A 24,437-nucleotide genomic window follows, 5' to 3' on the forward strand; every position below is an offset into this window, starting at 1 on the left:
AAGTTCTTGCCGAAATGCAAACACAGATCTTCCGCGCCACGATCCAGCGATCGGTGGTGATTCACCAAGCTTGTGGGTCACGGACCGTGTCCCCTGCTTTCACAGCAATGGGTACTGATAGCGTTGGACTTTCAAATGCCTTCTCAAGATTGGGGTTCAAGCGACGCGGATAATACCCTCGGAGTATTACGGAGCCTTTCGCTGCGATTCTTCCAAGATCAATACTGTGGGTCCAAAGTCCTGCTCCTCGAGCGTATCACTATTGATTCCTCGCCTAATGTTGTCGCTTTGGGCTTCTTCATCCGTAGCAAAGCGGTAGCAACGCGTCTCAGCTAGTCCAAAGCGTTTGCCCTTCACGAGGAAAGCCTTGATACCCCGATGCGTGATGATAGCGATGTTGCTATACGTCGCAGAAATATCTTTAAGTCTTCTTCTTACTCTCTCAGCACGATCAGTAGCGCCTTCGATGCTATGCTCGGGATAATCCCACTCTTCATTGCACTCGGAGAAGTCGAATGGTGGAAACTTTGACGCTAGCTCTTTTCGTGACAAACCCTTGTTGCAGACGGCATCGTTGGCTTCTCGAAGGTCGGGCCAGATCTGAACGGGGATGTGGAAAGGACCTGCCTCTGTCAAGGATGGAAACATGTTCATCGCAGTTTCTATGGTGCGGGTCATCGGCGAAATGAGGATCAGATCTGGCTGAACAGTGAGATTGACGCGTTTGGTGGAGACGTTGCCGGCTTTCGTCAACGGCGGATCTCGGTGCGGATAGCCGCGCTGAACATTGTGCAGTGCTTCGCCATGGCGTATGATATGCATAAGCGCTGTCATGATCTTTTGTGCAGGCAAGTGGATGACGCAGGTGTCAAAGGTGGAAGCACTGGAGATGGGCATTCAGGGTTATCGATAAGAAGGCCCAAAGGCTTAGCAGCGCTTGAGTCTTCGAAGCTCCGCTCTTGCGCGCTCAGCTTCCACGTCATTGCACATATCGTCGTCAACTTCCTTTGTGAACGCGCTCCGGAGCTACTGGCAAGATTGCTGGATTCGCTGCTTCTCCATCACATGTCCGAGGCATGCAGCTGCAGCCGGGCCCCCTTCAACGGCGCAGGAACTTGTTCAGGAGATGGCTGCACCCACCGTCATCGATGCCAAGGCCACCGAACGATCTCCGCTATCGGATGTTGCATTGATCTGCATCTGATAAGATGAGATTGATAAGATTCTCCACCACCTACTTCGCCGGAGCCAATCGCGAACACCGCACGTACGACGTCAACATTTTTTTTAGGCAGAATGCTCGTACTGCGACAAGGTATAAGAAAATTCTGCGAGTGTCTATGGGCCATGGCATAGGTGCAGTAACCTGACGCTGATGGTGGGTACACGACGTGTTTTCGGGGCGTGCCGTGGGGCCTATAAGAGCATGCAAATCGAGGACTTCACTACCTTCTGCCTCTAAGCTTCCGTGGTAGTTGTTCTCTTTCCAATACACTATGCGGTTTTATAGCATGGTTCTCGCCTCGCTGGCGTCCATTTTTGTCCATGCGCAGAACAATTCAACCTCAGCCTGGCCATGGCAAACCTTCAAGTCTCGCCCCGGATTCGAGCCTCCGGTACTGTCGGTCAACAAGACTGGCGACACCTCACCGGGGGTGATTACTTTCCCTCAAAGTGGACGTGGGGCTCATAACTACAGTCTGAACATCTTCCAAGAAGATGGCGACTTGGTTTGGCAGTCTGGCTATGGCGACTACGCCGCCTTCAGAGTATCTGAGCTCTTCGGCGAACCCGTACTGGCATACTTCAGTGGGATCTCACTTACCGAGCCTTGGGGTTTCGGGTATGGGGTAATCTACATCCTCAACCAGCAATACGAGAGCATCTACAACGTCACTCTTTGGAACGAAACATACCCACTCGAGAGCATCTACCCGCTGTACGATCCTACCCAGTACCAACCTTTCAGCTGGGTTGATATGCACGAGAACCTTATCACACCTGAGGGTACGATGTTCATCGCCGCCGTGAATGTTACCCCATGGGATCTATCATCCATCGGCGGCCCGAAGGACGGATGGGTTGTGGATTCCATTGCGCTCGAGCTCAACGTCACGAACAGCGAAATTCTTTGGCAATGGAGCCACCTTGACCACGTGGATCAGATTTCGCTCGAAAGCGCTGTGCCGACATATCCGCTTGGTGAGCTAGGCAAGAACAGTAGTTACCCTTGGGGCCCGTTCCACATCAACTCCATCGAAAGATTTGAGGATGGAAGTTACTTGCTCTCTTCAAGACATTATTGCTCCATCTACAAGGTTTACCAAAACGGCACCGTGGCATGGACTTTGAATGTAAGTTTTCATCCCCGTTCCCATCCTGCTGACCGCACACACCAGTGGCGAGCGCCATGCTAATGGACCCCTAGGGATACTCTGGAGGCGACTTCACCCTTGAGAACGGTCTCTCTTTCTGCTACCAACATGACGCGCGTATCCACCCGTCTCGCTTGCCCAACACCACCACGATCTCTCTCTTCAACAACGACAACAGTGCCGTTGTATCCTATGTCAACGAAACTACCGGAATCTTCATGTCCATCGATGAGCGCACGATGACTGCCACATTGCTACAAGAGCTCGCTGACCCAGACGATGTCATCTACTCGGTCAGCCAAGGCAACATGGAAGTCCTCCCCTCCAACCACTCTATCATGGGATATGGCAGCGTCCCGACTCTGAAGGAGTTCGACCAGGATGGCGATGTCGTGTTGACTGTGAAATGGGGAGAACCCGAGAAGGTGCAGAGCTACCGCGCCTACAAAGCCCCGTGGGTTGGTAAGCCGATCACCAAGCCTGATGTGTACGCCTGCAAGGCGAGCAACGGCACAGAAGTCTACATGAGCTGGAATGGTGCCACGGAAGTTCACACATGGGACGTGTTCGGCGGTGCATTCAACGAAACCTTGAGTAAGGTCGCCAGCGTTGAGAAGTCTGGTTTCGAGACCAAGGCAGCTGTAGGGCGGAAGCTTGGGTTCGTGAGGGTAGAGGCAAGTGGCGAGGAGATTGAGACTGGTGTCTCGCAAGTCGCAGCAGTATCGGAGATGTGTTAGGCGATGCGTGAACAGTAGAAACACGAAGTGGACACCCGTAGGATAATAGTCGATGCATTATGCATGCATACATAGTAATCGATAGTTCATAATACTCTCAGCCTACCATGGGTAACCTCCTGTATTATGGATAAACTTGCCACATTCCTCATCTCTCTTCCCATCAACAAGTTCCATAATGCTCTTCACAGTGTCCTCCGCACTCCTTGCACCAAACTCCACCTTGTTGTGAGGGCCTAGATTCGAAGCTGTGAAGCCAGGGTCGTAGCAGAATACCTTCATTTTGACGTTGCCTTCCTCTTCTGCAGCCTCAGCATCGCCTTTTCCAGCATTCTCAAAGTCCACCTGAGGAACACCCAGCCCATACTCTACATACATACACGAGCTAAGCATGTTGAAGGCGACCTTGCTAGCGCGGTATGGAACGGCTTGGATCTTGTACATTGGGCTCTCGGGGGAGAGACGGCGACCGATTGATCCAGCTCCTGACGAGATGTTGATGATGCGCGGATTCTTACTCTTCTTCAGCGACGGAACAAGTGCATTGGTGAGAAGCCATGGGCCCGTTGCGTTCACATCGAAAGCCGTGGCCAAGCGTTGGCGCTCCGTTAAGCCTTCAGGCAGCGCGACTGCAGCATTGTTGAAGAGGATGTCGAGTTTGCCGTACTTCTTCTCAATGAGCGTTGCGGTTTGCGCGATGTGGTCGTCGTCTTGCACATCCAGATGCACGAGCTCGATGCTACCTGACAGCTTGCGTGCTTGTAGGTCTTCGAGGGCGGCCGACCCTTTCGTAGTCGATCGTGAGGCAAGGAGGACGTGATAACGACCCCGTTTAAGGAGCTGGTGAGCGATCTCAAATCCTATGCCGCTGTTCGCCCCGGTGATAAGAGCAATTTCTTTGGCCATGGACTGCATTGTGGGTGATATAGGGATTTGTTTCAACCAAGATAAGAAGGAGAGTGTCGCGGTGACTTCAACATGGCTCAAAGCGGGCTCAAAGCCACTGTAATATACGTTTCCTCCCTTCGTGAGAGTTTGGCTCCAGCCGGACTTACGAGTTCAAAATCCGCAATGATGCGCTGCAGTCGGCCTAGATGCCATGCCGCATTTGTGTGTGTAACCTGTGTCTATACGTTGAGACAGTCATTTTACGACTAGTCGACGTTCTCGGGCGGATGAGTATAGGCCAGGCCGGACTGTCTGGACGCCTAAGAGCTTAATGCCAGCGCGGTGGAGGCGCGGAGTACAGCTTTTGCACTTTCAATCGCCGACGCTAGTGCCGTAGTGGACTAGAGGAATTGCACAAACATCACCCGTGCATTGTGTGCGTCATCAAGAGCTGTCAAGTTGTGATGCGTCGCAAAAGAGTTGAGGCTCATGAGTTTGATTTTTGGAAGCATTTGTTATGCGAATGTTCTCGACTTATTGGAATTTATCGCTACCTGACCTGCACCGCAATCCCATCATCACCCCGGATTTGCGGAGACAACGAATCGGCTCGTAGTTCTGTCACGGCGATATCCGGGGACTTCAGCCAATCTTGCTGTACCAAACCTCTCCCACGTTCGGTCATCTGAAGATGCGGAAGCTCCTCCCGCAATGCGGTGATGCCACCTTTGACGCTTCTTGCTGAGATGGCTTTGGCGCGGAGCACACTCGTTGCAACGCGGGCCGTGTCACCGCCGTAGCAGACAATATATACATCTTTGCCAGCAAGGTCGTGCGCACTGATGCGCTCGTTGGTGAATGTTGATTCCAACTCTTTCCATTGCTTCTCGAGAACCGCGGCATCCGAGAACGGGCTTGGTGTGGAGGCATTTAGGCTTTGTAGCGGTAGGTTATACGATCCTGGGATGTGACTAGTGACGAAGTCCTCTGGCTTCCTCAGATCGAGCAGGACGGCACCATTGTCCCTGTCGACAGAATCGGCAAACTGCGATAGCGCTCGTGTAGGTGTGAGTTCCCATGCTTCGTCGTAGCGGTACAGGTCGACTGCGGTGAGATTCTGCAGTCATGTTAGCTATGGTCGGTGAAGTGGGCCAGCATAAGGGCCAGCCGCGAAAAGTACCAAGAGCAAAAGCTTCTCTTACCTCGTTGTGTATAGGTCGAAAGGCGGAACTTCCAAGCTTGTCGAAATATTCATCGATGTACTGATATGGGCCATCGCAGGCCACGAATGCGCAGTCGATGATGCCATTGGCATCGGCCAGGTCGGACAATGTGCCATCATTCTTTCGCTTTTTGAGATAATTGAAAAGCCCTAACGATGTTAGCGACTATACTTGCACTGCCAGATGGTTCCACTTGCCTTGCAAATTGAACCCTGAGGATGGACCGCAGATCAGACCTGCGCGGCAGAGCGCCAGGGATAGACTGAAAGCATCATTGGACCCCACCTCCTCAATGGCATCGACGGAGTCGCGCCATGGGAACTCGACAGGGCTCAAAAGAGCGAGAGATCTAGGTCCTGGAACTCGATCGCCGGCGGCGGTGCACACACTGGGCACTTGGTCAGGCTACATCTCCATAAAACGGTGAACATGGATTGACTCACCCTAATCGAACCACAGACGGCTTCGCCGACTTGAAATATTGGCCGAGCCCTGTCATCGTCCCAGACGTACCCATGCCTGCGCACATGAGACGGATGTTTGGTAGTTGTTGATGGATTTGCGGTCCGGTCCATTTGACGTGCGATTGCCAGTTCTTGAGAAGTCAGCGTCTACCGTGTCGACTAAAGGCAGTGGGTAGCTTACTGCGTCGTTTTCGTATTGGTTGACGTTGAGAATTGCTTCATCCTTTTCGGCCATGATTCTAGCTCGATGTATGCCGCCGCGTTCGTCATGTGGTTCTGGTTGGGAAGGACCGCCAAAAAGCGTACTGCCAGTGGGTTAGATGACTTCGAGACACAAATGATTCCGTCTCATACATGTCCAGCCCAAAGAATTGCATGAGCCTAAGTTTTGGAGCCGAAGTTTTGTTACTCAAGAAGGCGCGAACATCTTGTATCCCGTGGTTGATACGAGATACCAATGCTAGAGATATGACAGTAGATCCCGAACTGTACTCAACTACTGTCTTGGACTTCTCCGGGTGGACCTCTTTGGTCAACATGTTCAACGCTGGTGTTGTATTAGCGATGTACGCGGCTGACTATGCTCGATTACTTCGCACATACCGGGCATAATCTTGACATTGTTTGAGGGATGCATAGACATCATCTTCGCATGTATCCTAACACCATCGTTGTAGTACGGATTCAAGCTTGGTGGAATCTCAACGAGAGGAATCATAGGTGTGCGGTCAGGATCAAAGTAATTTTGAAGAGCATCGGGCCCAGAGTAGGCGTTCAAATAATTCCGTGAGACCATGTTGAAGTGAACAAAAGCTGTACGACACGGTGCGAGTAAAGCCCGAGCGCTGGAGCGGACTGCTCTTTATCTGAGTGCTTTCGCGGTGATACATCGGAACCTGCCCGTCAAAGTCGATATTGAACCAAAAGATCTACAGCACCAGGATGTAATTGCGTGGGTATCATGCAAGTTGCGACGACGAAGGTGCTCATCGGTGTCACTTCATGGGTGCTAGTGCTGGAGCGAAATTAAAACCGAAGTGGGATTCGTACGGTAGGATTCCCGCTGCAGCCAAGGGACATCCCGCAAAGGCCAAGACGTATAACTATAGTTTACGGACGAGCGCGCAACACAAAAAGTTCCGTGATGGGGTTCATTGGATGGCATGGTGATGGTCATAGATGGTTTCGAGGCACATTGAGGCACATTGAGCACATTGATGGCGGCGAGTCAGGACGAGACGCGCTTGTGCTAGTGTGTTTCCGTACTAGCGTTGACGCGACATGGGCCAGCCCGCGGGTGTTCTGGAGTTCCGGATGTCACAAACCTCGCCATCTGTCTGCCTGACACGACGACAGGGTATGAGAGCACATTTGACGTGCAGACGTCGCAATTCTTCACCGAGGCCCGCCCCTGCATGGACCACACGCGCATAGTCGCCCTCATTGTACTCAACAGCGTTTCCGGTGAGCGCCCCACGAACTGGACATGCTGCGACGCTGTGGTGTGCCCTCGCTTTTGCATCGCATTGGTTATTGCAAATCACTGGTAGCTGTCAGTCATATTGCCTAGGCATAAGAGCTTTTGGCAGCCAACAGGACCCAAGAAGCTAGCGCACGAGCGTAGACCGTTACACATCTAGTTTGCATCGCGTACTTTGCAAGGATGTATTCGGCTCCTTACGTCTTACGTTTTCGGAAGTATACACAAAGTGGAAGATCAACTGATCGGCGTCGATGGACCAGGTTGAGTACTACATGTCAGATTGCGGTCCCAGACCGCGTTGGCATCTGCACCAACGTTGTCTCCACCGCTTCGAGTCGTGGTCATATCTGTCGAGCTTGGCCCATGTTGAGTCGTGCTATTCTTTTATCAGGCCATCCCAAGACACCACAGACTACGTGAATACAGACGGTCGAACATTTCTGAACCATGGCGACCAAAGATCAGCCCCGGGCTGCCATGAGCACAGCGGAAAACTCTCTTGCAGAAGCCTCTTCTGTTCAAGCGCCAAAACAGCCTCCAGAATTCAACGAACAGACCAGTACGGTATGCGCAGATGACATTCCGAATTTTGCTAACTCCATACTCCAAAGACTATGTACCCGTCAAGACGATCATCACAGTGGGTACACACTCGGATATGATTGCTTTCGGTACTTACGTATTAGTAGATATTCCTTGCTTGCGCGAGCGTTGATTTGCTGGCCTTGATGGATCAAACCACACTTGCAGCTAGCTTGACCATCGTCAGTAAGGATCTCAACGCCAGCAACGAGAGCGCCTGGATTGCAGGCGCCTACTTCTTGACGTCCACGTCATTCCAACTCCTATACGGACGCCTTTCCGACATATGGTCCCGCAAGGTACTCTTGGTTATAGGCATTGGCATCTTCTTTTTCGGCTCCCTGGCTGCGTCCCTGGCACAGTCCGCTCTTCAGCTGATCGTCTTCCGTGCATTCATGGGCGTAGGAGGTGGCGGCCTCATGACGGTCGCGCAGATGATCGTATCGGACATTGTGCCTCTACGCGAAAGGGGAAAGTATCAGGGTATCCTCGTAAGTGGTGTTGTAATGCAGCCTACGGTATACCGCTCACGTCATCCTAGGGATCTGTAGTAGCTCTGGCGAATGGTATCGGGCCAGTAATAGGTGGGGCACTCGCTTCCCAAAGCCACGATTCTTGGTATGCACATTGTACTGACATCCAATCAACACAAAACTAAGCCGGTTGCAGGAGGTGGATCTTCCGGCTCAACTTGTTCCTATGTGTTCTTACCACTGGCTCCGTCATGTTCTTCATGCCACTCAGAAAGGTCGACGGTAGTTGGAAACGGTCGGTACTAGTTACCTTCGCTCATGGCAAACACTGACATTATCAGGAAAATATCAGCAATCGACTTTTTCGGGGCGTTTTTAGCCCTGGCTGGGTCTGCGTTGCTCGTGGTATGTTGCGCGATGCCATCAACCATCCATTCTAGCCAAGGCTAACCATCCTAGCTCGCCTTGACATGGCCTGGGGGAGACTTTGCTTGGGGATCAGTGCATGTCGTTGCAACTCTGGTAGTAGGCATTGTAGTCTCGGCTTTGTTCGTCATATGGCAATGGAAAGGCACCAGCGTGCCATTGATACCGAGTAGGTTTCACCCAGGCATCATGCAAAGCTTTGTATTGACTCATACCAGTGACCATTTTCACATCCAAAGTCGTCAACGGCGCTGCGCTAACCATGTTCGTGAACGGCTGGAACTTTCTTGTTCAGGTCTACTACATTCCTTCATTCTACCAATTGGTCTATGGCTACTCAGCCGTGAAGTCAGGAGCACTACTACTCCCTATCACGCTCACACAAAGTAAGACACCGTCTTCCATTCACATCGGTCTGTGTCTGACTTTCTCATAAGCTCTCTTCAGCACCCTGTCAGGCCTCGTTGTACACTGGACCGGTCGTTACAGAGAGTGTCTACTGGTAGGCTGGGCGATATGGGCGATTGGTCTGGGCCTGATATCGACACTCGATAGCCCGTCTCTCGGAAAGCAGATAGGCTATGGCCTGCTCGCTGGTCTTGGGCTTGGTAACACACTGCAACCCTCACTCATCGCCGTTCAAGCGGGGGTGGAGCGTAAACACATGGCTGTCGTCACTTCGACGCGCAACTTCGTACGCAACCTTGGCGGCACCCTTGGCCTAGCGATCTCAGGCACTGTGATCAACAACGCGATTCGATCATCGCTAGTCCCATACGGGCTTTCGAGGCCAGAAATCCAGTTGTTGCTTAATTCACCAGACATGTTCCGGGAGTCAGCTGGCCAAGAGCGTACCGATCTCGTCAGGGCTGCACTTGCATCCGCTTATCAGCACGGCTTTCGGATTGTTTTCATCGTCGGCGCAGTGCTTAATGCGCTCGCATTCATGGCTGCTTGGTTCTTGATGCCTCAGGTGGAGTTGTGCAGAAAGGACGATGCTCAATTGAAAGAAGAAGGCAAGAAGAGAGATGAGGAAAAGCGCGGCACAACTTCCTCTGCGTAAAAGTTTTGATCAGGAGTATCGGAGGGAACGGCGAGACGAATGATACAACACGATGAGCCATTTCCGGATCTGTGAGATCCAACGACGATTGCAACTACCGACGACGGAGGATGGGTGCCGGGTAAATAATAGATTACCATCCGTGGTGTCCTTACTACACACCCCAGCATACTGACCCCACATTGAACAAGTACCACTAATGCCCCGCACAATTACTATAAGTGCTTGTTTCATTGTCAAGCATAGAGAGCAGCCGGACAACGAAGCCTAATTACACATTAATTCCATAATGTCGTTCAAAATTATAGTCTTATATCAGTTGACCACATCTCCAAACATGAGTAGCATCATGATATCTCACTGAGACTTTTAGAAATCACAAATATGCTCACCACCACTCTCATCGCTCTCGCACTGGCCGCAATCGGCCTCTCTCAAGCACCAGAAGGCTACCGTACGGTGTACATAACATCGGCGCAAGATGCCAAATTCGTGGTTGTACCAAAGTCACGAGCCACGGGAGCAACACTCGTGGTGTAAGACCCATATCTCTTTTTCCTTCTCGTGCCAATACATTCTACTAATGTATGTCTCAGGCAAACCCTCACGTCTACCCCAGCGCAATCATGGTACATCAAGTCGCCTAATAACGCAACCTCCATCCAGCTCGCATCCACAACCCTCTGCATGGACGCTGGGCCGAAGTCAGGCTGGAAAGACATGGCCAACATCTACCTCCGCGAATGTGTTGCTGGAAGTGAACAGCAGACCTGGAACGCCATGGCTGATGGGCGCATTGCTCTTGCTGCTAGCACCGGTACGCAGCAATGTGTAGATCTACAGTATCTAAGAGCTGTGCAGAATAACCCGGTCGGGCTGTATAACTGTGCCGGGCTGGGAAATACTGGGGCCGCTGATAAGGGAATTAACTGGCCTCTGAGGAACGCTACAGTTGTGTAGGCGAAACGAAGGGTGATTGGTATAGCATCTGATGTAGCCTAGACGATTGAGGATCTACTTGATTCAATTATCAATGGCATGTCCCGCATTAGATGTAATCGTTTTGCTGACATAATTTATGTACGTTTGGTCTGCTCGATGTATCCTCTCATCTAGACATCTCCAAGGATTCGACGGTCTCCAGTCAATGAACGGGCTGGTGAGTTCAGGGGCGCTTCTTCCGGCGGACGGCCATCTACAACATTATGCGAAGTTGACGCTGGGTCGGTCGTCAGTGTCAGGATCCGCATTCGTAACTAGCCAGGAGATGGTAAGAACACCGTCAATGCATCATAGTGTCGGACACTCGTGAGGACAGACGGAGGGTTGCAGATCAGCCAAGGCGAAGATGGTGGGGCCGCGCACGAGCCCTCCGTTGCACCTCAGCTTGCTGATGTTCAGTATATCTTGAACACTCGATCGCCCTCAATGTATCTGCACAAGGCATGACGAAGAAGCCACATCGCTCTGAAAATATCATCCGATAAGCTCTCAGTCAAACTGATCGCGATACCCTCGACCTCTCCACTTTCATCAAGGCTGTCACGCGGTTACGTCACAACTCAGCCGCAAATCACGAACACACTAATGACAAAACGCGTGCGCCGACACCTTGTGCAGATTCAGAGTTTCGTGAGCTATCGAGGGTCTCATGAGCCAAATGCTTACACATCAGCGCCCATAGTAGGCCACCGCAGATAGATGCTTGAACTGCAAAATCACGCGCCCATCCTCCAAAGCCAAACCACGGAACCTATCTATCACCATCTCCTTCATCCGCTCCGCCTTTTCACCCGCCAAGTGGTAGCCATACCTGTTCCCTGTGCTATCGTTCGTCCAATTCCACAGCGCTTCCATACTCTCGAGCGCACGCGTGCCAAACCCGCGCGATACCTTCACATCGCCAAAACCGGCGGCGCTCAGGTCGCGTTGTAGCTCCGGCAGCGTCGAAGGCCATATGAAATTATCTGTAGGCTCGCCCAGTTCCGCTAAGACGTCATCGCGAATGTCCTGTATAGGTAGACGGAATACGCCGTCCTGAGTTGCGATGCCAATAGCAGTGCCGGGCTTGGATAGAGTGGCGGCTTGAGCGAGGAACAAAGGTTTGTTGCTGAACCAATGGTATGACATGTTGCAGTGTATAGCGTCAAATTTCCGTCCTGCGAACATGGAAAGATCGTGCACGTCGGCGACGTGGAGCTCTACGTAGGACTTGAGGTCTGGATGCTCCTCCAGGGCCTCATGCGCCCGCTTGATGCTATGTTTGTCTAGATCAAACCCTACGACTTTCCCAGTCGGGCCTACAATTTGGGCAATGTCGAGAACGTCGCTTCCGGGACCGCAGGCGGCCACGAGGACGTGTTGGCCTTTCGAAATGTTCATCATGGCTGTTAGGGCATGGCCGTAGCCACGCTGCATCGTATTGGTGCGGCTGTAGCGATCTGCTGTTGTTGCTGTGGCTGTACCCCATTTGGTGGGCTCGTCGGGAGTAGTAGTGAGAACAGACATGATGAATAAAGTTGTAAGTAGCTCTAAGCAAATGAAAGAGGTGATATTCCGAGACTGAAGATGAGACGGCAGGATCGGACGCGCTCAGTACTGTCAAGTTATATGCGTAGAATATGTTGTGATAGGCGCTTGCGGGAGAGCGACGCGTTGCTACTTCGTACGAGCCGGCAGATCCTATCTTCTTACTTCCATTGTATACCGCGCGGGGAAGCTCCGACAATCCGCCGTTTCTTGGATCTTCGGTCTGACGGTAACGTCATACAGCTATAGCTGCTTCCAATTATCTCTAGTCAAAGACCACAATGAGGCCCGACAGCTACGCACGCTAAGCTTTAGAACAGGGGGAGGGCAATACACAAGAAGCGGCCTCGGTGTGTCTTTCGCCACAACTCTCGCAATACATACGTGTTGGGGACCCATCGATCAACACGGCTCCCTCGTAATCAAACCATCGGCTTCAGCATCGTGCATGCGCCAGCCCAAGACGTATGAAACAAAGGGTTCTGTGGGGGTTCACGGGCCGACTGAATAGACATGTGCTTTTTACAGATAAACTTTACACTAACGGCGAGGTCTACGTCGCCTATCAAACCTTCTTCTCGACGTTCGAAATGCGCTCGAACGGAGATGTCACACTTGTTCGGCGCCTTGGCCATTTTGTCATATCAGAGTCCGTTCCCGCTGAGGCACTTCTCATGCATCTGCTTAAGCGATGAGAGCAAAGCAGTGGATGCATTGTGATAACCACCGACTATACATTCAAGACCAATTAATTTGAGATAGCCAAGCTAGCCTTGGCTGAGAAAACACACATTAACTCCAACGAAGAGATTCCAGATACAGGCGCCAGTACAGTATCTCCATGACCATCTCCAAGCTGAACGATGCCAAAACGCCGCGATCGTCCTAGCCACCCACGCCGAGATCAGTCGCTACATTCGCCGAGACATCTATCACTTCCATCCACTTCTCAGGCCTATTGGCCTATGACATAACTGCCCAGTAAATAAGGTTGTGCAGTATCTTTACTACATTTTTCACCACTCCGACATTCTTACCTTATTACTCTCATCGAAGGCGAAATCGGTCACTGCGCAAAACATAGAAATGCGAGCTTTTCAGCAAATACATCGGATCCATGACCGTTGATGTATGGAGCTGATCAGAGGCCAAGAAGAAGAGAAGTTGACGGCGTTGATCTCTTACATTGACACTGCGAATCCGAAATTGATACGCAAGGAGAAAGTTTACATAAACTCTGTTGCCTATATCTTGACTTCATCGGCATTAATGAGGGAGACCGGGGCAGTAGCATGCTCGTCATGTCCTGTAGAATTCACTTTGATGATCCTATTCACTCACACCAAGAGGCGTGATGTTGATCTTACCAACACGATGCACTCACAAAGTTCCATCTCGATTGTTCACATTAGATCAAACACCAAAAACACTGTTACAAACAGGCCGTTCACCCCTACCTACATATTGTATTTCGGAAACCATCCCGATATTCATCTCATCCAATACAGCGCCGATATCACTAATCCTCACCACGTAAACGACCCTAGAGTAACAGTTAGTATGCCAGTAACCTCCTTTATCAAATGTCTAGTAGACTACGTATCCTACAGCTGGAACTACCACCAATGCGGTAGTGATAATGTGGCGAACGACCACCCAGCTCAGTGCGCCTCGTGCTCGCATTTCCATTGCTGGAAGTGTGAGAATATCATTCACTAATCTGCATATCATGTGCGAAGTACCCGTATAACTGAGTTCGGATGTACCGGAATGGGAATTTAGGATACAAGAGAGACGAATAGTGGACTGCCGTCGTGTGACGGATTCACAGGAGGGGTGTTGCTCATCATGTTCATGTGATGGCGGGTTTCAATGTAGACAACACACAAGTTCTTCGCGTTGTTAGAAGGTTATGTGCATTGATATTGTTTGCTGTTATGGTGATTGCTTCTCGTAACGAGTAGCCGATGTTTCGTGGTCATGTACGCCTAGAAACGTGGTGCTGATACTGTGAAGAGTGAAATGCCGGTGGCTACACGTTTCCAAGCGCTAGACCGGAATACCGAATGAAAGGATACTTTGGCTCAGTATGGGATGTGACGAGTAGCAAACGAAAATGGATGGAACGGGCCGCAAAGAGTATCATATTTGCAGTGACAAAATGTTTGCGATAGTCAGATCACGCCGGAAAGAGTGAAGTAGTCCGGGCAGCTGTGATACCATTACTTCTGGCATGTCGTGCAATCTTGGCGTCACCATAGAGTCATGCATTTTGCACAACATGGTAAGATAGCAATACTTTCGATGCTTGCTGTGCCGCCTACGCGATCTGGTAAACAGGTCCTCTTACAGCGTGCTGCTACATATAAGGAGGCAGGTAGTAAGATGTCCACGACTGTCTATCACCTAACATAGTAATCCTGCGGGCGCCGAGATGATGTTCTACCCTTTTCTCCTCCTCTGGACCAGTCGCCCCTTCGCGATGCCGGCCAGCGCCACCGAAGTGTCGCATTTGATAAACGGCCTAACCCAATACAAGAACCCGAAAGAGCTTGAAATACCATTGCGATTACCGTTCATGCCAAGCCTCGTTCCTAGCAGCGGGGAACGGATTCGGAAAAGGGTGATCGATGATAGCCCATGGGTCAGACCGAAGCGCCTTCCAACCCAAGCGCCTCAGACAACGCCACGCAAGTCCAGCAAACAGCAGCCAAAGACCAGTTTACAGCTCTCGCGGAAATCATTCTGTTCTCAAGGACTTGCGAAACCGACCAGCAGTACCAAGTTCTCGCGATGGTCGAAATGTTCGTGAATGTCGGTGTCGTCAAAGCTGATCTGGAAGGGAACATACGCCGAAGCTCGTTCACATGGGGCGAAGATGTTCCGGACAAAGATTTATATAACCACATGGATGTATGTAGATATACTTGACGATGGGCCATTGGTGACGCCGGATCTGATAGAGAAAATGTTCTATCTGATGATATATGATCAATCTTGCTATGCGACACCAGGCGAGACCAGAGGCGGCAGACTGCGGGCGTTCCATGCGCGTACGGGTAGTGAGCTTGCCAATGTGGTCATAAATGCGGTGGACTCTAGAGACGCGTAGTATTAGGCAGTGGATCGTATGGAATGGGAAGGCAATGTATTTGGATGATCCTTTGGAGTACCCTGGGGTTTTAGGCTCTCTTATCGTCTTCTAGCTTCAAGCCGTTCAAATGCGTATGCGGATCTGGATCCACAACATACTCGTCTAGTTGGACCAAGCCTAGTAGAGCCTCGTCGTCAATAACGTCTGTCATTGCTGGTCTCTTCTCTGATTGTTGGCTACGGGCCGCCTTCAGCTTCAAAATTGTCTCCTCGTTGTATTTCTTGAAAGCCTTAGGATTCTTCTTCTCCCTATGCGGATCATGCGACTCGCTCTTGAACTGATATCCTCTAACTCGCGGCCCTTGGCCAGACTTCTCGGGAAGCGTAGGTTCGTAATAGGCCTCGAAAGCGGCTACGTCGGCATCGAAGGTACCCGCTTCGATGGAGGCGCGGATGCCGGTGAAGAAGGCCGAGAGAATGGCGTGGTTGTGTAGCTGAATGAGTACCCAGCCAAGCATTTCCTTGGCGGCAAGCAAGTGCTGGAGGAAGGCGCGATGATGCTTTGTGCACGCGTAGCATGTGCAGCCTTCGGATAGCGGGGTAACGGACAAAGCATGGTCACCGCTCCACATGTCGATGCCCAGCGAGCGGCGTGTGCTTGTGTTCTTATCTCCGGCAGGCGCTGGGAAGGTAAAGTCGAGCACGATACCCGCGTCGGTCGCGTCGGCGAGGAAGGGCACGGTGAAGACGTCCACGCCCATGCGCACGTGGCGGAGAAGCTCCTGTGGGCTGGCAGGGACATGGAAGGATAGTCGTGGGAGGTGATCAAGTTCGTCGGGTAGGTCATCAAGTAGATAGGCGTCGTAGACGGCAAGGCCGCTGATCTTGTCCACCATGTCGTCTAGGAGGTGATCCAAATACCATGACTGTAGGTCGCGCTCGATGGGCAGGATGGGCGCAAAGATGCTCCATGCTTTCTCGCCCTCGCCAATAGTGCCCTGTTTGGCGACTATGTCACGCAGCCACACCTCGGTCCTGTCGCTCATCCTGTCCTTCCGCTTGAGGCTGATGGCTTCCTGCCCGACTGGTATATCCCCCAATCCCACGACGATGTCTGGTTGCAGCTTCCGTGCCGCGGCGGCATAGTACTCAGAGCTGAGAGTCGTGAAGCCGACCGACGTCAGAAGGCGTATCTCGGTGTCTGTATTACCGTGAGGGCTGGCTATGGGCGGATTGCGACGCGCACCCAGGATGAGGAGCGTGTCTTCGGGGAGGGCGATGAACCTGCGCAACGGCTCAGGCACGTCATACTTGAAAACTGGCGGAGTCTTGTGCGGGCGCTTCTCGACAACTGCATGCTGTTAACGGTGCTTGGTGGCACATATGAGGGAGGGTACGCACAGTCCTCGAGCGCGACGTAGACCCCGCCAACATCGGCGCTCCGTCGGAAGTTGTCCTGCGACACATGGGGTATGACGCCTCTGGATGTGTTGCCAATAAAGGCGGGTGTAAGGATACTCTTGCGTCCCGGGAACGACAGGCGGCCGAGTCGCGGCGCAAGCGAGCCTGACGTCTTCAGGAGCGTGAAATCGAGCATTTCAGCCGGTAGTTGACCAAGTTTCCTCGTAGAGACCCCGTCAGACATGGTGTGACTGGAAACCTCACTGTTAGACGCCTGAAACTTTCTCTCAGTCCACACGACAAGCAACAGCTGTCGTATACAACTCCGAATGTCGTTGCCTATGGTGGGGCGTCCACGTTCCTGCCGACTCATCGTCGAAAATGTGCATGCGCGCACGTGCAAGCGTGTCAAACCGCGTCAGGCGTCCGACTGCTTCTGAATTCTACATCTGTCCTCAGCGAAGGTACAAAATGATGGCAGAATCTTTCTGTTGCCGTATTAGAAGTGATGACGAACTGCTGAAGCCGCCTCTAGCAGCGATTGACCATTTCATCACCAATGACCAAGCACGACCACGATGAGCCACCTCGCCAGGCTCTACGCGCCTCTACCACGAGAGAACGATATCGAGACCCATTGGTCGTGTTCGTCGTAGTTCTCGTCGCTTTCCTTGGCTTCTACCGCATCTACCACCCTTCCGCTACCATAAGTTCACCATCATCTCACGACAATGACGTCGATGTCCAGGTCGTCGAGACCTACAACGAAGACCAGCTTCAGGAGGTCGCTACCTTAATGGACGAACTCTACACCATTCTAGCAGATACCTCTTTCATTCCGCATGACTCTATCAAGCGTGGCCCGCACCAGATCAATTCTACAGCCAGTCCTTGTAGGCGCGATCCAGCCGACCTGCGCTTGATGGAGATCCTCCCATATGTCGACACCACACTACTCGACGATGACAGTTGGCTATGGGGTGGCACCTTTGTCGATTACCGGAAAGATAAATTCTTGCGCTACGGCTGTGATCCTTCCGAAGCAGACGAAGACCCGTCGTACCTCATGCGTCCAGGAACAGTCCACTTAACCAATGGCGGCCGGGATGGCTGGGACCTCTACAGAAGTTGGAAACTCCAATATGACACTAGGAAGAATGCAATTAGGGTCTATGAAGGAGAGGAGTGGATTGAATACCAGCCACAGGTCAATGGGTGCTTGTTTCAATTCCGAGATCCATACAGGAACGAAAAGTACAGATCTGGTCGCAAATGGGAAGACACCCCTGTCTTTGAAGGGAGCAACTCAACGGGAAGTCTCTTGGTGAACAGGCACAGCCGTGGATGGACGAGATGGACTGATGCGCCAACCTTCTTGAGGAGGATCAGAGACGCATATCGGAGCACAGCATGGACACCATGGGTGGCCGCGAACCCCGCTGATCGGCGCGTCCTTCCGCCGTCCCACAACATTACCTCATCGCTTCTGATCAGGAACGGTTGGCCCGAAAAGCTTGACATTGATCAGTTTTGGGCTGACTTCATCCGGGCGCGGCACAAGCCGTCAGCACGAGGCTGGGCCGAAGGTGCTTTCCAACACATCAAAACTCACCAGGATGATCCAGACGATCCATTCAACATCTACTATCAAAAGAGAGCTCTACAACGACGTCAGGGTCATGAGTTTTTCGGAGCGACCGAAAAGTATACTGGAGACTTAAGCAGCGGCGGAGTGTTGTGGAGCATGATGATGGAGGCGGAAAGAGTAAAGAATAAAATCGATCAACACAACAAAGATTACGAAGAAGGGAAACGGAAAATACAGCGGCTGTGTACAGACGGTATTTGTGTCGAGGAAGAGGATCTCATTCTTTGGGAGTTCAGAGAACTAGAAAAGACACATACAAAGGCACAGCTCGAACACGACACTAAGACACTGTGCGAACGTCGCGCCTTGGAGCTAAAAAGGTTTCATGACAAGCATTTATCGTCAGATCAGCACGCAAGTTGCGTCACCCAACTCAACTTGGAGAGACACTGGCTAGAGCTGGCGTACCAACAATCCCGCGCCGATGCCCTCGCTCAATGCGCTCGAAGCAACAAGGACCTCCTCCCCCCTGCCTCGTTCGAGACCCTCGCGAGTATCCGCATTGCCGATTATGAAAGTAGTATTGCCAGCTATGACAGCATCCCAGCGCTGATTGACGCCTGGCAAGAGAGAAACAAAGCACCTGAATCTACCATCGAGACACTTTACGAGAACTATCATTCTGCCAAGGCTCATGATGCCAGATATTACGGGTCGCGGATTGAGGAAATCAAAAAGGCTTTGTCTGGTGACATTGGCGACGAAGCCCTTCTAGAGCTCTGGAACAGATTGGAGTTGCCGGAGAAGCCTCGTTCAGAATCTTATGAGAGACTATTCTACTAGAAGGTACATGGCCCAGATATCAACATGAAGAGTGGTGGTCGCAATGGTCAAAGGTGGCGATTACGCTCACTCTCTTCTCAATTCAAACTGCATTCACCTTCATATCACTTCCTGTCACTTCACTTCACCTCACTTGCTCACATCACAACACATCAAAACGCATTAAAACACCGCCAACTCCTTCCTCAATGTTCTAGCAAGCCAGAAGCATCAATGAAAAAGTAAAGGAACACAAAAAGTGAATGTTGTGAAGAACCGCACCACCTCGCGGTCCTCGATGACTCGCAACCATGCGTCAAATGAGTCTCTCTTCCAAGCCAAGCCCGGAAAAGTCCAGGAGTCCAGAAGTCCGAAAGGCCGTCCAGAAGTCGAAAGAAATCCAGGAGGCGCTCCAGAAAGCCAGTCGAGGAGGCGGTGCTGTGGGTAAGTGCTGCGGGTTAGTCGGGATCAAGCCCTGGGGGCAGTTGATAGTAGGAGGGAGGCAGCAAGCGCTGTTTATATAGTCGGCTGCCAGGCTGCCAAGAGCGGCCGGATGAACGAGTGGTCCCGATTTCATGTGAACTGTGCTCACGCCGGTGCCCGTGGTTCTGCCGGCGGTAGGGGGACGTGCGGGACGAGGTGAAGGCGAGGTGAAGGGGACTTGCGACAGTCTGGAGTGGTGCGGTGACGTCAGACTTCTTTGCAGCAGTCAAGACTCAACGGGCGCATGGAATGTCTTATCGAAAGAGTATGGGAGTCTCTGCTTTGGAAGAAACATTGCGTTACAGCTTGAGACCTGTGGATGAATGTCAAAGTCACGTGGGGTGATCTGGTTTCCGCCAACGACACCTTCCGCATTTCATATGACCCATACGCAAAAAGATACTCACGAACTAGAAAAGTATCGCATTTCCAAGAACCTCAGACTTTGCATCACGCAGCTCACGCAGCAGGGGAAAGTGAAAGCACGCCTTTTTCGCTAGCGCTCACTGTCTTCGCCTGACCTCCCGCTCAGAGTTCGCAATTGCAGACACTGCGCCTTGTACCTCACCTGCGACTACCTCTGCCCGACCAACCTCATGCATGAACTCCATTAGCGGAGGACGATAAAGCCAAGCAACATCAATCGACTCATTCATCATGACAGGCCGCCTAACCATCGTCGCCAAAGATGCGAAAGCGCTCGTTCCGGGTCGCAAGACATTCTTTGATCTCTCCGGCGAACTGCAAAACCAGATCTACGACCTTGCGCTCGACAAGCAATATCAGGGCGTACCTTTAAACCCATACTACCTCAACAAGCCCGACCCATTTATTGCTCTACTACAGGCATGTTCACAAGTCTACAAGAAAGCACGGAACTACCTCACCGAGAAGCAGGTCGCCTACGTCCCCATCATGGCCGGAATGCAATACAACTACGGGGGCGTCCTTGACGAGGACTACAGCTTGAGCAAAGAGACAACAGACACCATCGCAGCCTCACTGACGGAATTCATGGAGGTGCATTTCCACTTGCATATCGAAATTATGCTGAACATAGGAAGCCGTTACTTAAGCGACGATGATGAGGACGACGACGACAGCAACAACATCCGTCTACTTGATTCAAATGGAAAAGAGTGGGACATCGGCACCTTGCTCGAAACCCTTCACCAAGCCATCAAGAACTATACTCCGCACTCTTGGGACCTATATCTGAAACACGAATTGGGCAAGCGGCGTGCGACGATACACCTAGATCACCTCCTCTCACTCTGGCCCAGGATCTCAAAAGACCACCCTTGCGTCCCTATCGCTGCGATGAGAGATCTCGTCGATCTCATGGCGAAAGACACCATGACCGACTGGCAGATACGGTATTACATTCCGACTGGCCAGTGCGGTATGGATGTCAGATACGGATGCACGGTTAACGACAATATGGCTAACGCGATTCGCGACACGGAGCTAGCGCAGCTACGCAGTTACGCGAACACATGCGGACATGGCAACATCACCATCATTGCGGAGGTATATGGCGAGAACACCGAGTGGGAGTACGGCGACAAGTCTGGTAGCGTGACGAGGCAGCGTACTCCCGCCACAGAGTTCTGGCCAAACATGCATTTCGACCCTTGGAAATATAAAATCGTACGCGGTTTCCACCTCAACAGATCTTATCCCGGTAAGTGAAATAATCTATGGCTTCTTTCTGCAAAATTATTTCAAGCCAGGAGGATACAATGACTTAGGAAGAATATACTTCTCAACGTTCAGTGACGTGTATGCTACAACACGAATTGTGCCACTAGGCGGCTCCCTCGAGTTACCCTTACTAATGACACATGCGTAGAAGACATGCCCATCAAGAACTTTGAAGAAGACACCCTTATAGCCACTTTCAAAGACCGCCCGCGCCGGCTAGATTGGATGGAGATGCTGCAGCGGCGGGATAATCAAGCTGACTTGTGGCGGAGGGTAAAGGGAAATGAATGGCCGGGCGGCATCAGGGATTTAACGTCTTGAGAGACAAAGAGTCGTGATCGCGTTTGAGATGTGTGGAAAGACAACTGCTCATACGCAGAGTGGAAGTCGTCCTAGCGGGCAACCAGAACTGGTATCACTGTACAAACATGTATGGCCGATCTCATATCAATCGCTGGATGACGGTGAAGTCGTCTCTGATTTCATAGTCTGCTGCAAAACCACCACGTTGACCTAGGGAAAAGCTGAACACCCTGGAGGCTACATCGACGTTGAGTTACCCGCTTTGCAGGTTTTCATCTTCATCTATTCTTATGACCTGTCCAGTTTCCTCCTTGTATAAGGTACCGTCTCTAATACCCTAACTTTGCTACCCTTTCTTTCCCCAGTATATCCGCCAGACTAACCAACTTGAAGCTCGCCTCTTTCGCAGTACCCCCTTCAGCCAGCTCATTAGCATCGTCATGCGTGACAAACAGCCCATTTGGAAAGTCCTTGTTGAGCGCGTTGCCCACAGCAGCACACCCATCCGTGTTACTAACGTGGTCGATACCCTTCGCCTTGCTATCAACGATAGTGAACGTCTCTACGTACTTGTGCGGTGGCGCGCGCTCGTAGATCAAATATGCCGAGATGCCCTGCGACGAGACGATGATGTAGCCGCCCGGACCTGACTTGGCTGGCACAAGCGTGATGCCCTCGACGTCGGCGTGGAGACCGCTTGCGTCGCCTACTTGTGCAATTTGAACACCGGTGTTCGAGCCAGTGGGTTCGGCTTCGTAGCGCCAGATGCCGAGTGGTTCTTCGCCGATGAAGAGATAGCCGGCGCCTTCGTCGGCAACGCAGCCTTCGACTTGGCCGCCTGAGCCACCTTGGAACTCGCGGACGAGCGTGGTGTGTAAGGTGCCGTTCGCGGTTGCGGTGAGTTCGTACTGCAGGTATTGCGCTTCTTTGTTGTTGACGAAAAGGTACTCTTTGCCAGTGGTCTGGGAACGGTAGTTACACGAGCCGTAGGGTTCGTAGTCTTCCGGTAAGGATTGTTTACCACCAGAAATGGTGCTGAGGTAGCCTGTGCTGTTCACTTCCACTAGGCTTGGCGATGAATTAGCAGATGTTCTAAGACACCATGCAATGGTACTCACCACATGGTGTTGTCACCTCGGCATGCGGCAAACGCCAGATCGACCTTCCGGGTACCGAGCGTGAAGTTGTAGATGACATCGACGTTGTTTGGCTCCTCAGCCGTCAAATGCTGAAGAAGCTTTCCCTGCAGATCGAAGACACCAAAACCCTCACCTTCTTGCGACTTGGTGGTCGTAATGATCTTGCTTTGGTCTGATCGAGTGGGGTGGATCCAAATCGCAGGATCGTCGCCGTCTCCACCGTTCGCCTCAGTTTCGTATTTCGCCTTGACTGCAACGAACGAACAGTCTGGGCCAGTCCATCCGTCTTTGCATTTGCAGACATTTGGGCCGGTACACTTGCCGTGACCAGAACAATCGTTTTCGCAGGTGGTCTTTGAGCAGTCGCGGCCTGTAAAGCCGGCAAAGCAGGAACAGTCCTTGCCAGAAGCGAAACCACTGTTGGAGCACTTCTTGGTGATGGAGCTTTCGCAGTGCTTGCAATCCTTGCTCTTGGGACTGTACTGGGTGTTTGGCTTAATGCCCAAGGCTGTAAGCGCGCCGTCCAGAGAACCTACAGCTACTCCGGTGTCATCTTCTCCCTCGAAAGCGAATGCGAATGCGCCAGATGGATACCCAGGCACTGCAGATTGAAGGATGAAGAGCGAACCCTCAATAGAGAGATCAGAGATACCGCCCAATGAGATGCTTCCCTTCTGCTTGATGTCGGAATCGTACACATCGATGACCTCGTCGTGGGCTACGAACAGATAGTCGGCAGACGCGCTATGATAAGTAGCAAGCCCCGCCACTTCGATGTCTTCAGCCACAGTCTTGATTGCGGGTGCCTGAACAGACTCTAACGCCTGGAAAGAGTACAATGGTCGATCTTCGGCCGAAAAGAAGACCTGACCATTCGTGAATACAGCGCAGGTTTCGCCTTCAATAGCAACTGGGAAGGTGTGAACCTAGGGCTATATTAGTTTTAAAGATACATATCATTTTTCCAGGATAGCAGTACCTCCAGAATCTCGACTCGGCTTTTGTTGCTTCGAATCAAAAATTGCACAACCATCTTCTTTCCGAACAGGAAGATGTAACTCTCTCCGCTCTTCCCACTACGCCATACACACGCAGTACTCCAGTCACCCAGCTGCTTCTTGCCATTGCTTTCGACCATCTTCCCAATCTGAGCGTCGAAGACCCTGATCAGAGAATCGGGGGCTGGGATGTTGACGATCAGATCTTTGCCACCGATGTCGTGAACAGCGACTGCAATTTTCGAGCGACCAGTCTTTTGATGCGACTTCTCCATGAAGCTCGAGGCATTGGAGACAGAGAATATCCGGACGCCACCATCGGCAGCACTCCCATCATTGATAACCAATAGAGGCGACTTGCCGTAGACGAAGTTGGCATTATCGCCCTCGAATCCAGTAGCTGCTGCGACAAGAGTAACATTAGCGTCCTGGGCCGCGACAAACGGTAAAATCACGGTCGCCCATGCGAGGCATCCCGTGAGCAGCTTCATGGTATGGTAGACGTTGGTGAGATCAATGGAAGCAGTCTGGCACTATATAATGGTCGTCAAGGTCGTCTTATATTCTAACTGTCTCCAAGTAATGGGCTGAACCTAGACCTCCCGTTGATCCTTGAATATATGCAGTCCATGCTCGCTATAGCTCTTCGGGGCTCCGATGTTT

General features: G+C 51.7%; 11 protein-coding genes across 11 annotated transcripts; 5 read left to right on the forward strand and 6 right to left on the reverse strand.

Moving 5' to 3' along the window:
* Nucleotides 1-186: 186 nt before the first annotated feature.
* Nucleotides 187-834, reverse strand: BKA58DRAFT_306356 (histidine phosphatase superfamily; the record flags this gene model as incomplete). Its single annotated transcript, XM_046167109.1, has 1 exon — nt 187-834. The coding sequence occupies one exon, from the start codon at nt 832-834 to the stop codon at nt 187-189; it is 648 nt and encodes a 215-aa protein (XP_046030592.1).
* Nucleotides 835-1,354: 520 nt separating this feature from the next.
* On the forward strand, nt 1,355-3,163 carry BKA58DRAFT_6917 (ASST-domain-containing protein). The gene is made up of 2 exons (XM_046175738.1): nt 1,355-2,354; nt 2,429-3,163. The coding sequence occupies exons 1-2, from the start codon at nt 1,497-1,499 to the stop codon at nt 3,110-3,112; spliced, it is 1,542 nt and encodes a 513-aa protein (XP_046030593.1). The 5' UTR covers nt 1,355-1,496; the 3' UTR covers nt 3,113-3,163.
* A 51-nt stretch (nt 3,164-3,214) lies between these two features.
* BKA58DRAFT_350021 (uncharacterized protein) lies at nt 3,215-4,416 on the reverse strand (the record flags this gene model as incomplete). Its single annotated transcript, XM_046168503.1, has 1 exon — nt 3,215-4,416. Exon 1 carries the CDS (start codon nt 4,025-4,027, stop codon nt 3,215-3,217), a length of 813 nt encoding a protein of 270 aa, XP_046030594.1. The 5' UTR covers nt 4,028-4,416.
* Nucleotides 4,417-4,480: 64 nt separating this feature from the next.
* Nucleotides 4,481-6,856, reverse strand: BKA58DRAFT_425511 (tryptophan synthase beta subunit-like PLP-dependent enzyme). Its single transcript, XM_046172932.1, has 7 exons — nt 6,291-6,856; nt 6,042-6,234; nt 5,869-5,992; nt 5,667-5,818; nt 5,421-5,611; nt 5,203-5,372; nt 4,481-5,117 (listed from the first exon to the last, which is right to left on the reverse strand). Exons 1-7 carry the CDS (start codon nt 6,481-6,483, stop codon nt 4,551-4,553), a joined length of 1,590 nt encoding a protein of 529 aa, XP_046030595.1. The 5' UTR covers nt 6,484-6,856; the 3' UTR covers nt 4,481-4,550.
* A 473-nt stretch (nt 6,857-7,329) lies between these two features.
* On the forward strand, nt 7,330-9,714 carry BKA58DRAFT_445949 (major facilitator superfamily domain-containing protein; the record flags this gene model as incomplete). The annotated part of the gene is made up of 9 exons (XM_046174168.1): nt 7,330-7,729; nt 7,782-7,810; nt 7,860-8,243; nt 8,294-8,370; nt 8,422-8,520; nt 8,567-8,630; nt 8,685-8,820; nt 8,870-9,037; nt 9,089-9,714. Exons 1-9 carry the CDS (start codon nt 7,618-7,620, stop codon nt 9,712-9,714), a joined length of 1,695 nt encoding a protein of 564 aa, XP_046030596.1. The 5' UTR covers nt 7,330-7,617.
* Nucleotides 9,715-10,098: 384 nt separating this feature from the next.
* BKA58DRAFT_433488 (uncharacterized protein) lies at nt 10,099-10,674 on the forward strand (the record flags this gene model as incomplete). Its single annotated transcript, XM_046173194.1, has 2 exons — nt 10,099-10,250; nt 10,311-10,674. The coding sequence occupies 2 exons, from the start codon at nt 10,099-10,101 to the stop codon at nt 10,672-10,674; spliced, it is 516 nt and encodes a 171-aa protein (XP_046030597.1).
* A 460-nt stretch (nt 10,675-11,134) lies between these two features.
* BKA58DRAFT_372043 (S-adenosyl-L-methionine-dependent methyltransferase) lies at nt 11,135-12,693 on the reverse strand. Its single transcript, XM_046169091.1, has 2 exons — nt 12,295-12,693; nt 11,135-12,235 (listed from the first exon to the last, which is right to left on the reverse strand). The coding sequence occupies exon 2, from the start codon at nt 12,220-12,222 to the stop codon at nt 11,386-11,388; it is 837 nt and encodes a 278-aa protein (XP_046030598.1). The 5' UTR covers nt 12,223-12,235; nt 12,295-12,693; the 3' UTR covers nt 11,135-11,385.
* A 2,732-nt stretch (nt 12,694-15,425) lies between these two features.
* BKA58DRAFT_396090 (tRNA-guanine(15) transglycosylase-like protein) lies at nt 15,426-16,981 on the reverse strand (the record flags this gene model as incomplete). The annotated part of the gene is made up of 2 exons (XM_046171339.1): nt 15,426-16,687; nt 16,738-16,981. The coding sequence occupies 2 exons, from the start codon at nt 16,979-16,981 to the stop codon at nt 15,426-15,428; spliced, it is 1,506 nt and encodes a 501-aa protein (XP_046030599.1).
* A 222-nt stretch (nt 16,982-17,203) lies between these two features.
* BKA58DRAFT_6993 (uncharacterized protein) lies at nt 17,204-19,375 on the forward strand. The gene has a single exon (XM_046175747.1). The coding sequence runs from the start codon at nt 17,297-17,299 to the stop codon at nt 19,166-19,168; it is 1,872 nt and encodes a 623-aa protein (XP_046030600.1). The 5' UTR covers nt 17,204-17,296; the 3' UTR covers nt 19,169-19,375.
* Nucleotides 19,376-20,253: 878 nt separating this feature from the next.
* On the forward strand, nt 20,254-21,868 carry BKA58DRAFT_425514 (uncharacterized protein). Its single transcript, XM_046172933.1, has 2 exons — nt 20,254-21,314; nt 21,483-21,868. The coding sequence occupies exons 1-2, from the start codon at nt 20,288-20,290 to the stop codon at nt 21,653-21,655; spliced, it is 1,200 nt and encodes a 399-aa protein (XP_046030601.1). The 5' UTR covers nt 20,254-20,287; the 3' UTR covers nt 21,656-21,868.
* On the reverse strand, nt 21,867-24,360 carry BKA58DRAFT_350034 (uncharacterized protein). The gene is made up of 3 exons (XM_046168504.1): nt 23,756-24,360; nt 22,756-23,702; nt 21,867-22,705 (listed from the first exon to the last, which is right to left on the reverse strand). The coding sequence occupies exons 1-3, from the start codon at nt 24,263-24,265 to the stop codon at nt 21,967-21,969; spliced, it is 2,196 nt and encodes a 731-aa protein (XP_046030602.1). The 5' UTR covers nt 24,266-24,360; the 3' UTR covers nt 21,867-21,966.
* Between the last annotated feature and the right edge of the window lie 77 nt (nt 24,361-24,437).

Source organism: Alternaria rosae, assembly GCF_020736505.1.
Source record: "Alternaria rosae strain MPI-PUGE-AT-0040 chromosome Unknown BKA58scaffold_1, whole genome shotgun sequence".
Classification (NCBI taxonomy): domain Eukaryota; kingdom Fungi; phylum Ascomycota; class Dothideomycetes; order Pleosporales; family Pleosporaceae; genus Alternaria; species Alternaria rosae.